This window comes from Chiroxiphia lanceolata, chromosome 3 (assembly GCF_009829145.1).
Source record: "Chiroxiphia lanceolata isolate bChiLan1 chromosome 3, bChiLan1.pri, whole genome shotgun sequence".
In the NCBI taxonomy this organism is placed as follows: Eukaryota; Metazoa; Chordata; class Aves; order Passeriformes; family Pipridae; genus Chiroxiphia; species Chiroxiphia lanceolata.
This window is the reverse complement of record NC_045639.1, coordinates 15,764,129-15,780,711: the sequence shown is the minus strand read 5'-3', so window position 1 is coordinate 15,780,711 and position 16,583 is coordinate 15,764,129. Positions and strand designations below refer to the sequence as shown.

The following is a 16,583-nucleotide window of genomic DNA, read 5'->3' as shown; positions in this document are numbered from 1 at the left end:
TATCTCTCTTGTTGACTGGATTGGCAATGCTAAAAGTGCATGACAGAGGGATTGCTGAGATGCTGCTACTGCAGGGTTCACAGAGTGGTTATATCTGACCTGTGTGGAATCAGCTCTTGAAGAGCCAAGCAGTCTTGTCCAGACTGACAAGACATAAGACATTTCTTGTCCTGACAAGAAATAAGCTCCTTTCTGCAGCTTATTTCTTGGATCTAGGCAACTTCAGTCCAACTGGGAGAGTTTGCAGCAGGAGTCAGTTAGTCTGATTTGGGCAATTTACAGTCTTATTTACATAATTGAAATTGGTTGATGTGTACCTCAGTTGCCTCATCTTTGAAATGTTATTGATGTTTGGGATTTTCTGTTGTGGTATTTTTGAGAACCAAGAAATGAAAAAAGTCTGCTGTGTATAGTGGCAGTGTTGGTTGTGTTTGGAACTGAGAAACTTGAACAGGCAAAAGTAACAGTTACTTTAATAATTGAAAATGGATTTGAACTAAGCTTCCTAAGAAGCAAAATGTGGAAAATTACATGTACTTCCTATATAATCAGCTCTTACAGTTTACCCAAGAGGCACACATGAGGTTTGGAAGCACTATTTTCATGTCCTTTCTCCAGTGGCCTTATTTTATTTCATATTCAGTTCTGTGTCTGATGCTGAGATTGGACCTTCTCCTGTTGACTGTAAATAAGCTTAGAGGTCTTAACCACCTCATGATTTTGTCAGTGCCCACTGCATGTGGCAAGCAGCATTCATCTTCCAGTGAACTGGCAATCAATCTGGCCCATGTTTCCCATGGGAGAGGTTGCTGGCTGATAAGAGCTGGTCTCCAAGCCTATTCAGACCTGAGAGGTCTGATGGGAATAGCAGAGTTAGTAATAGAAGTTGGACCTTTCTATTTTCCCCTCTACAAGGTATGTATTTTGAAAAATTCACAAAAAATGGGGGCTTGGCCTTTTTGTTTCTAACCTGTTCCTTACTGTTACAAATATAGTATTCACTGCTTTTAGAAGTATGAAAGCTGGGTGGGAGGTTTTTTTGTTGTGTTTTTTTTAATCTCACAAAGATGTAATGGTAGCTACAAAGATGCAGCTCTGGAGAAAAGGGTATCAAACATCAAGTGCAGTTTGATATTGAAATAAGGACAAGAAAAAGCAAGCAATGAAATGAAATTTGACATTTTAATAAAATTCCTCTATGCCATTATATTGTTCTAAGTCAGAATGTTCACATTTAGGGATGAAAACCTGAAAGACCTACTGTGTTAGATTACATTAAAAAAAGTTCCAATGACTATGAAATACACAGTATTTCAAAGATATTTGAGAATAAGTATTTTCCATCTCTTTTGGCCCTTTTCAATTTAGTAAATACCACAGAATATGGAGGTATCACTGCATGCTGGAAAATCACACTTTCTTTCTAAGTTCACTGCTGCTGTTGACTTATTTACTGTTAATTTCTGGATGTGCTGTCGGAGCTGTTTATTCATTGGTAAGCAAATCACAGGAAAAATTCCTGTTACCTAACAAAGCCAAAAAAGCAGCTAGATTTTGTGCAAGATTAATAGGGAAAACAATATCATGTCATTTATTGCACTCAACAGTTTTTTGCTGTCTCGGGAGCTATGAAGACCCTCAGCCAACTTCCCTAATTGAAAACTGAGAAAGTGTGAAATCCACCTAACTTTCTGTTTCCTCATTCTTATTTCATTATAGTTCTAAGAAAGCTAGTTTTTGCTGTAAGTTCGGGGAAGCTACATCACACCAACATTAATGTTGGCAAGTCATTCAATCAAAAGGTAGGAAAAGTAACTACATCTGGTCAAAGACACTTCTGAGATAACACAGAGGGCCTGGCTAGTCTGAATGCTGCACAACTCCGGAGAGAGTTCATGCTACTGAAATGTGGCAGTGAGCAAGTGCTGGCTCCTCAGGTGTGCTGAGGGGCTTTCTTCTGTGTAAGCAATCATGCTGGGATTAGGCAATGCAGAAGGAGCAGGTGTTTTAAAATTTGTACACTAAGCAGAACATCCCTACTTTGAAGTAGCGGAGAGGGAAGGCATGTTAGAACTGAGTTGGCTGAATTACTGGCATGAGTGTGTTCCAAACCAGTAAGTTCCCACTTGAGTTTCCTGCCCAACATTTTATTTTTGTTTAAATTCAAGTTTTTCAAATTGCTTGGGTTTATGACAGTATTACTCACGTATTGAAACCTCTAAAGTCAGTATTTCTAACCCAGAATTGATTTGAATCTTTTGTTCTGTGAGAACTTTGAGGATTTTTATTTTATGGTTAGATACATTTTGAAATGTTGACATTTTCTGTGAGATGAAAATTCTGTTTCTATGTAGCTCTAATGAGCAAGTTTTCCCACCTTGTAGCAGCTCTGTGGGAATGCTGTACCCTTAGCATGCAGGGCAGGGGATGCTCCCTCAATGGGAAGTTATTTGCTACCCTCCGTCCTGCCTTCATCACATGTATGGCCCTGTTCATTTTATACTGAAAATTATTCAAACTGCACTGTGAAGACAGAGTAAATTATTTCCTTACAGTTTTTTCATGACTTATCATAGCATCTTAGTTCCTTACAAATGTTAATGAAATGAACATCACAGAGCTCTTGTGATGAGTTTATTTGCATTTTATGTATAGGAAGTGAAATAAGAAGATTAAAGGCAATTTATGTAGCTGGAAAAATGGGCAAGCTTTCAGGCATAAACTAACACGGGCTATTTTATCTGCCTGTATCAGGCAGCCTAAGGAAAAAGAGAACACTTCCTCCTACAAATGTAGCTTCACTTACGTCTTTATGCAATGACAGTAACAGTAGTAATGCTGTTACAAATATTAAAGTCAGAAATTATGAAGTATTGACCAACTTTTGCTGCCTGATGTGAGAAACCTGGAATCCTTTTTTTTAAATCAAAGCATTTTTTTAAGGACAAGGTGTTTTCCAAGTGTCTCTCTCACTGGTCTCATTTGCAGCTGCAACTACTTGGCTTCCTTGCTGATGTGAATACAGGTGTCCTGGGGTATGTGTCTGGAAAATGAGAGCAATGTAGCTGGCTGGGAAAGTTCTGATTTATGTGATCTGCCCTATATCACGTTGGAGTTCAATGGCCATTTGCCATAAATGGCTTCAGTTCTCTCAAACATGAACTTGTCTTTTGCTTCTCTCGCTTTCTTACCTCCTTTATTTCATACCTTCCAACTTCTCTAGTGGTGAAAGCAGGGGTATTAATGACTTGGATCAATAGAAAATTTACTTTGTCCTGGAATGTGGCTATCCCCAGCACCAAGTGAGCCACCAGCCTTCAAATGTCTGTGCTGCTATAAGGCTGGAGGATTGAAGATGAAGAGTGAGGAAATGATGTACCCATCAGAAATGGCAAGTCATAGAAAAATCAACGATCAGAAACTCCCCAGAATTTTCACTAACCTTTTCTACTAGACAGCAGCTTTTTTTTTCTTTTTTTCACAAAACCTTTAAGTCCCCCAAGTGCTCTTTTTTTAAATATCTCTGTCAAGTCAAAGCCCTTGAAGTCAAACCAAAGGAGGAGCAGGTGAAATTGAGAAGTTAGTGACAGATAGACATTGTCAGGGAGATTGCATAATCCCAGATTTTTAGGGGCATTTAGTGGAAGTACATTAGACTGCAGCATTAGCCCATTAAAAAAACATTTTTCAAGAGGTGTAATTAGATAGTAGGAAAGTTTCTCCTTTTTTGAGAGGTAGCATATATGGTTAGATAAATATGGTGGACTTCCATGGTAGGTATTTCTTACTACATACATGCAATTAAAAATGGAAGTTTTGCACCTTGTGGGCATACAGGGTTTTGCCTTGAGAACCACTGGAGTCAACTCAACTGTGTCCAACTGGGCTTCTCAAGGATAGACCAGAGAGAAGCTGCTTGTTGGTAAAACGTGCACAAGACTGTACATTCATCCCAGGTCTTTGCAATTTTTGCAGAGTACAATAGACACAGTTTTTGTACAGCAACCAAGTACTGTCTTACTAAGCTCTCTTGTTTTAATGTGTGCTGAGCGAGAGTGCTTCACCTGACTGTGTTCATCCAAAAATCTTTTGGTAGCATTAAAAATTATGGCCTAAGAAGTTGAATGTAGCATGTGAATGTATAATTATGTTCAGCTTGATTAATCCTGCATGATAATTAGCAGCGTAGCCAGTTTGCAAGATAAGAGATATTTTTGTGGATGCCTGCAAGAATTTCAGTCTTCCATCCCGCCTGGCCAAGTGTGGTGGCAGTAAGTTAAAGTTTTCCATTTTGCTGTGATCAAACATCACGATCTTTCTGGCTGTGTTCCTCAGAGACAGACTCACCAGCACACTGCATTTACTCTGCTAATCAAGAGACAGGGAAAGAGAGAAGAGGCAGCCCAACTCAGAGAAAATCTGCTGAGGACTGAAATACATCCCACAGTCTGAGCAGTAAGTTGCTGATCCTATATTAGGCTAAGCCACATGATTTTCCTCTTTCCATCCTGATATATTGAAACTAAGTCCAAAAGCATGGGCAGTAAAGATCCCAGACTGTCATTTGTGTCCAGGGTCTGGTACTGGATTTGAACACTGCCAGGTCTAGACTATGTTCAGAAGCAGGACCTGTGAGGTAAAAAGTCAGTACTTGTTCCCCAAGGAGTTGTTTGTTTCTCCTTTCAATTTAGAGCCTGAAATGCCATTTGTTTAATGCTGCTGTTTAAATAATGATTTATAAGCCTCCAAGCCAGCCATGGCACAGTTTAATTACTGCTGTAATTTATGGATGCCACTGGCTACATAAACACTGCTGTAAATATAAAGGATGTCTCACACAAATTTTACTCTGATACTTACTTGATACCATTCATTTTCTTTTCCTTATATATCTCCTGTGTGTGAGTTGACGCCACTTCACTCAGCAATCCAGGTCATTCTGGTTTACTTTGCCAGGAGTGCTTTGGGCTGAGAAATGAAAAGATCAAACGTCTATTTTTCTTACAAAGTATTTTAATTAAAAATTGAGTTTCCTTGAGCTTGGATGCAAACATCTGCATCAACTGGCCCATTAAAAGGGTTATTTGTATTTGGGCTTTTTTTGGTTATCTATTTGTTTTACTAGTTAATCATCTCCTTTATCCAATTCATTTTGCCTTTGTGCACACAGTAAGCAAGCAAACAAGAGACAGGAATAAATCATGCACTGTCACAGAGCCCAGCCATTCCCCGGGCTACAGCTTTGCTATTTGTGTTCTCTAACCTATACAAGGAGCATGTATATATGCATCTAATGCAAATCTGAGCTAATTCAAGCCCCATCTCCACAGAGATGAGTGAGCATGCAAATCTGCTGCTTTGTTCTGGAGGAATAGCTCCTGGAATTGCTTGATTTCTAGTTGCAACTGTCATCTTTTAAATACTACTGTCAGTTGACTTCAGGAGATTTGTGCTCCTGGGCTGCAACAAAGACACCTGGGAAGACATTAAGTTCTCTTGAATGCCTTGGTTTCATTATAATTAGTGTTAATGCAGTCATGTGCTTGGAAAACCGAGTGCCTTTAAAAAGTTATAATGAATTGATTGAACAGAACAACTCCATTGCTTACAACAGCCACTCCTCCGAATCTCTGTGTAACTCTGCAGCTGCCGGGATAAAACATGGACATTGCTGAAAAGATTGCAGATAAACTGAGTGAGACATGAGAGCTAGTAATAAACATGGGGTTCAAAACCATCTGTGGGATAATTCAGAGAGACAAGAGTACTTCTGAATTTGAGTAGAACTGAACAGATTTTTAGGAGTGTCATGATGTTGCTAACCTCATGGAAATGCTCTGGGACGTCTCTTAACTTTTCTTTAAGTGGTGCTTCCAACAACACAGTGCTGTACAGGTTCATTGCACACCCCTAGGAGAAGGGGTCACCTACTGAGTTACCAGAGTCACTTCTTACAGGTTTCTAGAGTCCATTTGCACACTGACCTGAGCCCACTCTGTGGGACTTGTGGCATGTGAAGAGCTTTGTACCTCACATAGGGGAGGCTCTCAGACCTGTTTCTGAGAGTGAGTTTTTGTAAGAAGCAGAGCAAAACCAAAGAAGATACCATCTCATTGCCTTAAACCCTTACCAAGGAGCCCACAGAAATTGCCAGCAGCCAGCTCCAAGTTACTTGGTCTATTTGTTCTGCAAAGCTCTCCTCTGTAGTCATGCCTTGACCCTGACTGAAATACAAGGGCATTGTGCAGCCAGTATGTGGCAAGCCAGAATTGCTCAAAGGCAGGCAAAAAATTTGAGCTGACAATAACACAGAGCACCCTTTTCAGGAGCTGTGGTCCTTTATTAAAAAGGTTTGGCATGTATTCCCCCCATTCCTGAATTGATTTGCACCATAAAATAAGCTTGAAGAGAAATAGTGGTTGTTTTCATTCACGCTTCATTAATTTCTAGTTTTGGCAGGTAATAATAAATAAAAGTATCAAGTGCACATCTAATTGAATCGCCAGTGATTCCCAACTCCCTGTAGTACGAGAGAACATGATGTAGTTTCACTGTTTAGTGAGCATGGATGAGTTAGGCAAACAATGGCTCACTTTGCCCAGAGGCTTTGGTTTAATCTTGTGCATTTACCCATTTAAGATGAGACAGTGCAGTTGTTGCTGCAGTGGGGAATTGACAGCACAGATCTCTTCGTATTTCTGGGCTTACCCTCTAGTAGTGACTGGAAACACATCTTTGCAGAGTGAGGAAGGTGTCAGGAAATTGCGTCTAGACCAGATTTTTGGGGAAGGAACTCTGGCATTTCTCAAGCTTGGCCTCCTCCATGCATACTGTCTGCAGGATGTTGCTGAACTAATTCCTGTCTCCTTCAGGTGCCTAATCTAGACCATGTGCCTCTTAAAAAAAAATTTAAATTGAAAAAAAAAGGCCTTGTCCTAAGTATCTCATTTGACCACAAAGAAAGAACTTGGGATGAGAGAATTCCTATGGTAAGGAAGATGACACCTATTGGGCTACATGATCTCTGACTTCTCAGCTGTCAAGGGAATCAAGAGCCTCCAGAAAAGAATAGTGTTACAGAACAATTACTCAGGATCATTTCTGAATGGATGATACTGACCTCTGATTGCAATGGTCAGTGACCTCATTTCATGAGAGATGGCTCCTTTGCACATTGCTGGCTGTCTTTTGCTGCTTAGCACAGGTAAGATGAACTGGTAATTTTTGTATTTTGGTAGATGTAGTCTGTTGTGTCTCCCTGACACACAGGGAATGCAGGATGCAGGAGCAGGAGTAGGTATAGAAGAGAAATAAAACTACAAGTAGAGATCAGACTGTTTTCTTTCCTGCAGAGAGAATATGACAACATGATACATCCGAAGGAAAGGTAATGCATGTTGCCAGGAGAGCACGATGAAAGCTTGTGTTCTTTTCAAACCCTGTAGCCATATTATTCCTGAGATAGGCAGAGAGGATATCAGTCTTCAGGACTGCCAGTGTAGCAGTAGACAACACACACATAATTAAAAACCTATCATGTGTTTTGTTGTTCTTGAGAAGTACCACAGAGCAGGCTGCAGGATTTCAACCCTTTAGAGGTCAGAGATGTCTTCCATGTTATAGCGCCAGAAAAGCCTGGGGAACTGAAATGCTCTGTTAGGTGGACCATTAGACAATTGACAAGATTAAGCAGGTCAAACAAAATAATTGTCAAGTAATTATTGTATTGAGGGGATTTTACAAGGTGTTCTTCCCTTCAGTGCTATGCAGGATCCTGCGACCTGTTGGTTGAGAGGAAGGCAATTTGATAATCTGAAGTAGTTGTGGGTTTATTTTTTTTCTTTGTTTGTTTTTCTCTAGGATCATCTTCTCTCTCAAAAATGGCTCTGGAGGGCTCCTTCAGCTGCTGGAATGGAACAGAGATCAGGCTGGGGCAGGCGTGTGACTTCAACAGGGACTGCGCCGAGGGAGAAGATGAGGGAGATACATGCAGTGAGTAAATCCAAACACCCAGGTTCTATCATCCTTTTCCAAAAGCACTGATTGCTTTGAATTTTAATGCCTGAGACTTTAGCACTAACAGATTCATTTGGTACTATCAAAAGACCCATTTCCTCCATAACACATGCAGTTTCTCTGGATATCTGCCTGGAGTGGACCATTTGATATGTTTCTGTACTTGCCTACATTAGTTCTGCAGCAGGTTCTTAACATGCTCTCGGTGCTTCGTCTCTTCCAAGGTCCTGATCAAAAATGCAAAGGAAGTATAGCCTGAATAGCTAGATGCCTTACAGAATTATGAAATGTGTTGTTGGTTAGAGCCTTTAATCAAAATGTAGCACAGCATGTGGCAGAAGGGAGAGGAAGGAGAAAACTTCTAAGATGAAAAATGAGTAGAGCCAGTAGCTTGTCTTTGACCAACTCCTGTGTCTTTGTATTCTTTTGGTTTTCTGCCCTCTCTTCAACAGTAAGTAGTCTAATAAAATACAGCAGAAGACAGATAGCAGCCTGAGTTTTCTGAAAACTTGCTGTGCCTGAGTACTTTCTAAAATCTGCTGTGGAACTTTAGGACCTTCCTTTTACTATCCTGAAGATGCCCTATCTCTTTTTTCTATAAATTCTACCTCTCCAGCATCTTCCCCTTTGCCAGCCTACAAATAGGAGTGGTGGATTGTCAGTTGTATGGTTGTCTAAAGGGCACTCATAACAAGAAAAATAAATGTTGGGAGCTCATCATTTAAAGTGTATGTGTCACAGCTGATCTAGCCTATGGGCTGTTGACAATAGAACTCCATTGATTTGGTATGCAAAAAAATGTGTTCCCTGATGAAAATACCAGTACCAGTAAAAGCCTTTGGAATAGAAGAAACAGTTGTTCTCAGTTTAGCTTTCATACATGGCAACTAGAACAGGGGAGAGTCTGTGTAAGGTAATTCAAACAATCTGAGTTGATATAGGTGATTGTCTAGACTAACGCACCTTTGCTATTTCTAGCAAAAACTTAAGGTCAGAGTGACACACAGAAATCTTCTAGCAGATTTCACTTCTCTGCTGCTAATAAAGAAATAAAGTAACAGACTTTATTGGTCTGGAGAACATTGGTTTGCCCTAGGATCATCTAGTAAACTAGTTAAAAGCTTGACATTATATGCTTCTCCATCATATTAGGCATTGTTACAATTTGAAATTATGTTCATTAATGACACACTCAGTGAACATTAAATTCACAGGAACAGTGTCAGCACTGTGGACTTGCAGCTCCTTAGAACCAATAATGCTTCATATTAGTGATATTGAAACCTTATTTTCACCTAAGACCTTTAAAACAGAGCTCTAAAACCTCATAATGGTATTTCTATTGTGTTCCACTCAATAATTTAAAAAAAAAAGTTAGTAGGTTATTATAACCAGTAGGTTGAATGCATTTTCATTTAATTGGAAATAGGGAAACATTATCATCAACTCAATGTTCAGATACACTGTTGTGTCTGTGTGTGGTAAATGGTTCTACCTTGTGAAGGTAATCCTGTCTATACCAGTGGGAAGAGCAGAGCTCACAAGGTGGAGTTGTGCCAATCAGGGGTGTAAACTAAATACCAACACGGGATGGGGGAGGCCTGGAGGAACACGCTTCTGGAGGAACACGCTTCCCTGTTACTTTCAAACACTGACTGCGCCTGTCGCTGGTGTGTTGCCCATATTCAGGCCACATTCAGGTATCAGGAGGCTGGCTCTGCTTTTGCCCCTTAGCCCTGTACCCCATGGTGAGTCCAATTGGTAAAGTGGCCAACCCTTGCCTGGTATGTGTTATCCACAAGGTTTGCCTTCGTTGCCTTTCTTCCCTCCATGCAGTATTCATCTATGGTTTCATTCATCTAGTGCTTCACTCCCATGAAGCACTACAGCACTTACAGTTGTGTCGGCAAAAGAATGTACAGAGAATGTCAATGAGAAAATATAAAAAGCAGAAGATATTTAGCCGGCTGTTTAGCAGAGTATCACCCCCTGGCTTGAGGAGAAGTCCTCATGTCTTGTATTCAGCCACAGTTATTGGGAATGAGAGTTTCTACTCCCAGCCAAAAGGTCCTAAAACCACCATCTTCCATTCAGGCAACAAAAAAGAGTGGCTGGCCTGAGCAAGTGCCTGAGTTGGGGATATGTCTGTTCATTCCCTTACAAGCGTGCTCAGTTCTATGGCTGCTTTCTCTGCTTTACTATATTGAATATTGTTGGCATAAGGCTTCTTACACAAAACAGAGAAGTGATTTAATATTTTAGTTGTCAGTTATATCTGCATGGCAGCCTAACACAAAACATATGCCATCTTTCAACATTTTAGTTGTCATTTTGCTCCTGAGCAACACAGATGTTTTCATCAGCTTTTTACAAGTGTGGTAAAAAGTGATTCAGATTTTTCAAGCAGAGAAGGGGGTTTCCCAAGTGGTTCTGCTTACACAAAAGAGCTGTCAGAAATAGATGTAGTTATGCTCAAAACTGAGGGGAGAGCTTTTAAAATTACCATTAACCAAAGGCTTCTTTCTTTGAGCTTCAGGGAGATGTTTGGGTTTTTTGCCTTTCACAGTCTTTTAGCTGTGCAGGTACTGATTGATTTTATTATTATTTTAATTTTTTTTCCTATTCATTTGATTTTTGTTCCTTTCTTAGCTGAATAAAAAAATCTCCCTGAAGCCTGCTGTTTGTTAACATCTCTTTACTTATTAATGGCCAATGAAATGTCATGGTGCTTGTTCTGCATTGCAACCAATTAGTCTGTGTAGAGAGTGTAAAATCAGAGAGGGATGACCCCTAGAGAAAAGCATGTTGCTGTTTGAGTCATAATCAGACATTCTTGCAGGAGTAAAAGACAGCTTCAAAGAGGGAGTTGTGGAATTAGATGCCAAACTGTGTGTGTGTGTGTTGACTTGGGATCAGACGTACAGGGTTAACAGACTGATGGAAGTGCCACACTAGAAATTACTTTGTAGAGCATACTTTGCAGACACACATTAAGTCTTTAGATAGCAGTAGTCTTATGTCTTTGCTGGTAAATTCATGCTTTTATGTGTTACAGCAATTACACATGCACCATAACAGACTTCGACTCTAGGTTTCCTCTGAATTGATAAGCTGATAGATTCTTCCATAAAAGTACTTTTTTTTAATAGTGCAATAACTTGAGTTAGGTGTCTCCAAAGGAGAACATTGAACAAAGAAATTATACCCTTACAATCTGAATTTCTCACCTCTCATATGACTGTTCAGACCAGTAGTTCCCCATATGAGGGTTGGGGAGGTCTTCCCATTCTTCACTGTGTCTCTTCATTGCCTCAAGGTGGGATGTTTCTTATTTCTAATGTTGCATCTTCTCTAATGAACATAGCTTCCTTATCTTCTGTCTTGAACTGGCTCTGGGGTCTTCTCTTACTTGACTAGGTGGAGAGGTCAGCATACCCAGTGAAAGTTCACAGCTTGTGCCTAACACTTCAACAAACGTAGCGTGCTATTAATGCTAAACAAGAAGTTCTATATAAGTAGGATACCAAATCACTCAACATATGGATATGGCTTACTGCAAAAAAAACCTAAAAAAACCCCTGCTTCCTCTTATTGTATTAATGATGTTATATACCTGGTATGGTACAAGACAGAGATGAAAACCCAAATTATTTACTAATACAGATTGGCAGAGCGTTACAGAAAGTGTGAATTTGTTTTAGTAGTTTTATACTTCTCTTTTTGGTTCAATAATCTTTTGTTGCAGTGCAGCAAGTCTGGGCAAAAATTAAAATATTACTGGAAAAAAAAGGTGCATATAATTTTGACTAGACCAAAATTGTTTTACTTTCTGTCACAAATTCATGAAAAAATTTCATCTTGGGAAAATATTGGTTAATCAGTCCGAGCATGTTAGGAAAGTATTGGATATATTTAAAAAAAATACAATAAAATTAAAAAGAATGGAGGTGCCCATAGTATATTTATTATCTAGAGACCCAGAACTTAGAGGATTGACTCAGAATACAACTAACCCAGGACTGATTCTTTCTTCTGCTTAAGTGAATTTGAATCCATAGTTCCTATTTCTGTGAGAGTTTCCAAGATTGGTCTGGAGTTCTGGTCTAGCTCAGAAGTAAATGGTTATTCAAGTCTCTCCTGGGATTGCTCTTTTACAAATTTTACATAGAATAGAGAGTGAAAGTAATGTCCTCCATCTTTCAAATAAATCTCATAATCACTGGGTTATAGGATAATTTTCACTCTTTGCCTCATTAAATATTTAAGGATGTTAAACACCATATCAGGTGAGATAAGGAAGACTAGTGTCTGATTCCTGAAAGAGGTGGCTCAGGCTGTGCTATGTGGTTGGAGGAGTACATGCACATATGTGCCAAAAAAACAGATGGCAGCTACAATAGGAACTTATAAAGCTTGAATTTGTGGTAACACGGACAAGTGACCAAAAAAAGTGCAGATAATCAATTCTGCAGGGGCCAGTTTACTTTCCAGGTAAAAATGCATGAAGAAACCACTGGATTCATTTATATCCAGATACAGCCCAGCAAAGTCTCTCTGCAAGCAAAATGATGAAGTGGCAACCTGTTGCCATGCTACACTCTCTTAAGGTTCCTGTCTTGCATACACTAATCCTTCTGCTTCCTTCTTGATCAAAAACTTTACTTATAGCAACAAATTATAACCTCTGGAAGTTCTGAATTCAGCAAAGCCATCTGGCATTTAAGGATAACTCTTTGTCAACTGTTGAAAAATATTTCTTCTTTATGCTTCATTTCTGGTAAAATTTGGCTGGCCAGCTTTGCTAGCATAGAAGCAATCACTGAAACAAAATCACGTTTAAGATTCATGCAGTTCTTTAAATTGTTTGAGTAGCTGATCTATTTGGCTTCTGAGATTTCCTCCTTAGTAAAGGTCCATATGTACAGAGTACTCCGTTATGCATTTCCTCTTTATCACATCAGTCTGGAATTTCACCCAAAAGTTTAAACTGTAGTATCTGGTTGATTTACACCTAGTTTTGAATCAGGAGCCTGCTCCATCTGCTTAATAAGTTATTCCAGTTGCTAATTTTTCTGGCTATTAATGGATGAAAAATCTGAGTTAAACAAAAAGAACTTGATTAGATTTTGCTTGAAAAGTATTTCATTCTGAAGACTTGAAAATATTTGGTTAGGAACAAGTTTAACACTTGACAGCTTTTTTCTCCTTCATCACTCAAACAGAAGCAGAGACTCTTATATTCTCCAGTACTTCAATTTCACTGGGCTGCTCTGTTCTCCATCCCATACCTACAAGCTGCATTTTAATCTTACTAAGGTCTAAATCTGAGGTTTCTGTCACTAATGATGATATCCAATATGGCAAGTGTCAATAGGAGTAACTCCTGCTCCCTCCTTTACTTGAATTTCCAATAAAGTCAGATTAGCTTCCCCTCATCAGTGTGGTGTCTGTGCTAATGTGAGCTTCAATCACAAACATTCCTAAAATTGAGAAGTACAGGTCAACAGAGAAAGAGGTCTTTTCTTTGTGGAGTAGCAACACATGGAATCATAGGTGTTGTCTGTGCATTCAGAGTAAGAAAGAGCAGCAGAGAAAATTCATCCAGGGCACAGGACATCTGAAAACTCATAAAAAATTAATTTGTGGAAGGGGAGTGAAATATTCTGTGAAAGTAATAGCTTCTTATTTATACCCTTACTCATCGGCAGTGAGTTTTTCCTGGCCTCCAGGCAGGAATCACTACTCAGATGACTCCTCCTGCTGCTCTGACTTGTTTACATCATCCTAGATAGCAAATGGCCATGACATGAATTCAGTTGGACACTGAGCCAAGCTGTTTCAGTAGGAATTCAGGGCACATTACAATTTGTCATTTTCTCTGTATCCCAGCCTCAGGCTGCACAGTGAAATATAGTCAAGTTCTATAGAGGGGTAAAACACTAGGAAGTAACTCTCTGCTTAAGAGCTTTACATTTAAAGACAAGACTGAATGAATCTGGAGATTTTTAAAAGGAAAAAGTCGAAAAAGCCTGAACTTCAGTGCAGATTCTAAAACTTTTCATAACAGATTTTAATGCTTGCAGATAATAACACTAAAATATGGGTCTTGCCTCCGTGTTGCATTCCAGGTTCAAAATCGGCCCTCCTAAAAAGCTACAGATAGAGGATTTGTTTCAGTTTCCTCTACCAAGTGAATTGTTTCTCAGGCTCCTAGAAAAACAAATATTTCTGGTCTAGATGCTGCAGCTGTGGTGTTCCCCAGTTGTTTTCTCTGGGTACACCAAGGAGCACATACATGTGCCACTGGCAGTGGCTTTTGAGGTGTGTGTCAAAGCTGAGGCCCTGAGAGCAGGTATTTAATTGACCTGAAATCTCAACCGCAGGGATCTGCTGATACTTAAACATTTTGAACAATCCAGAGCTTGAATACTGGTGCCTCAGTGACTGACAGACACTTTATAGATATAAAATTTCAGGGGGAAAAAGAATTTAATAATCATAACAAAATATGTGTTCAGGAGACTCCACTTCTCACAGAGGGGCTAATGAAGTTACCAGTATCCCCTGACTAGCAGATTCTCTTAGATTAGGAGTTTGGATCTGGGAACTTGAAGCCAATGACAGAATGAGTGGGCTTCGAAGCCTGAAAGTATGGCTTAAAATAAACTATCCTCTTTTCAGCCATTCATCTGGCAAAAGAGTTTCACAGGTGAAAAAACTGAGACGGAAAAGGATTCAGTGCTTTACCTGAGGCCACATCAGTGCTCACAGAGAGGAGAGGTCATGTTACTGAGCTGGAATGAGTAGAAATCTAGACTGTAAGGGAGGGAATCTTTTTAGGAATGTATCCCTCTGCACGATTTCCCACTGTGGAGCTGCAGAAGCAGGGAAGTCATCTCCAAGATGTAACCTTGAGTGGGCTTATACCTGCCGAGCTGAGAGGCCAGATATGTAGGAGACCCCATAGTGTAATACTGACATGTGTCCTCTTGCTCGGGTTATTCAGAGTGTGGGAGGACTCAGTCACAGCCTGGGGGTTGTTTCCCCCTGCACCACCCTCCCCATGGCCAGGCATGTGCATGACTCCACACAGAAGGACTGAATAGCTGTGGGGTGCCCACATTCCCTGGGCAAACCAGGCCAGAATAGTCACTGCAGCTTCTCTTCGTGCCCAGGAGACTCCTCCTCAGCTCACCTGGGTTCTTTTGTGTGTGTCTGTGCGTCTCTTTCCCTCTTGCAGGAAAGCTTCCCTCTGGCTTTTACTGTTCATTTGAAGAAGGGGACTGTGGCTGGATGCCAGGCTCCTCTGCATCCCATCCTTCTCCATGGCGGATTGGAAGCCCGGAACACAACCGTTTTCCTTCAATAGAAGGTATGTGATAAGTAAATAGTAAGTGTAGAGGATAAAGAGCAGAGAGAAAAAAAGATGCACAAATGGTGAGGAGAGGGAATAAAACACAAGGCAGATTTTCCTGTGTACTTATATATTCAACCTCCAGTGAAACAAAAACAAACCCCGTCTTTCTACTCTGAGTGCTTTGAGTAAAAGACTATCCTGCTCCCTTTTTGTCTTGAGGGTATAGAGTAGTACCTCAGTTTCCACCCTTGACACCAGATACAGATCTTGCCCCTTTCTAAACAACTTCATACTAAATGTTCATCTACATGACCCTCCTCCATACTGATCTGTTTTTTCCTTTCTGATTTTCCTTTTTACTTTCTCCGTTTCTCTCTACTGCTCCTATTTTCCCCTGCTCACATTCTAATTTTTCTTCTCTTTGCTTCATGATCCCCTGAGTTGCACTTTTATGGATAATTGATTCTCCTACCTAAATGCCAGTCATTTCTAATCCTTCTCATGCAAACCATTGAAGGTTTATACTTTGGGCACTGAACTACTGCTGGCTGAGTTTTGGCAAACACACTCCCTGCCAGGATAAGTTTTTTTCTAATGCAATAACATAAATCATTACAGACATTTATTGCTGAGGTACGGAGCATCTAAAGGGATGCAATAATAACAGGAAATGAATGATATATATAATCCCAACATCGTTTTGAAAAGTTAGACCCAGAGTTAAACATGAAGAGTAAGATTCTCTACTTTTGTGTGAACTGTGCAGCTGTTCTGATTTATGTCATACAATGGTTTAGCCCTTGGTAATAACAGACCACAGAGTGACGGAAACACAAGTAAACAAGGCCAAGAGCCAGAATGAGGGTGCTGATGGGGAGCTGGCAAATGCTGTTGCTTCTGTGGTATTTCTGTGCTGCAGAATGAAAGACCAAATAACTGGACTCTAAGTAATGCTACCGTCCTGAGCTAGAGGGCAGAGCTGAAATAGGGCAAAACCACACCCTTTCATGCAAAGCTGCCAGTGGAAAACCCTAGTGTTGCTACTGGCCTTGTTCTCCTTGTTTACAGCAAATTATTAAAGTAGCAAAGAGGTGTCCCTCTGCATTAATCTTAGTCTGATGGTGTTTTGCCATAGCTGTATTGTTGTTTGGTTTTGGTCAAGATAAATACTTCTGTTCTAAGTTACTTTTTGTTCATAGAAGATATACTC

General features: G+C 40.0%; 1 protein-coding gene across 1 annotated transcript in view; it reads left to right on the top strand.

The window, feature by feature from the left end:
• The window catches only part of ALK (ALK receptor tyrosine kinase), a 310,706-nt gene that overhangs the window by 225,085 nt on the left and 69,038 nt on the right, over positions 1 to 16,583 (top strand). Inside the window, exons 6-7 of the mRNA XM_032684037.1 lie at positions 7,861 to 7,992; positions 15,257 to 15,388. Coding sequence (XP_032539928.1) covers positions 7,861 to 7,992; positions 15,257 to 15,388 — 264 coding nt within the window. The remainder of the gene's footprint in view (positions 1 to 7,860; positions 7,993 to 15,256; positions 15,389 to 16,583) is intronic.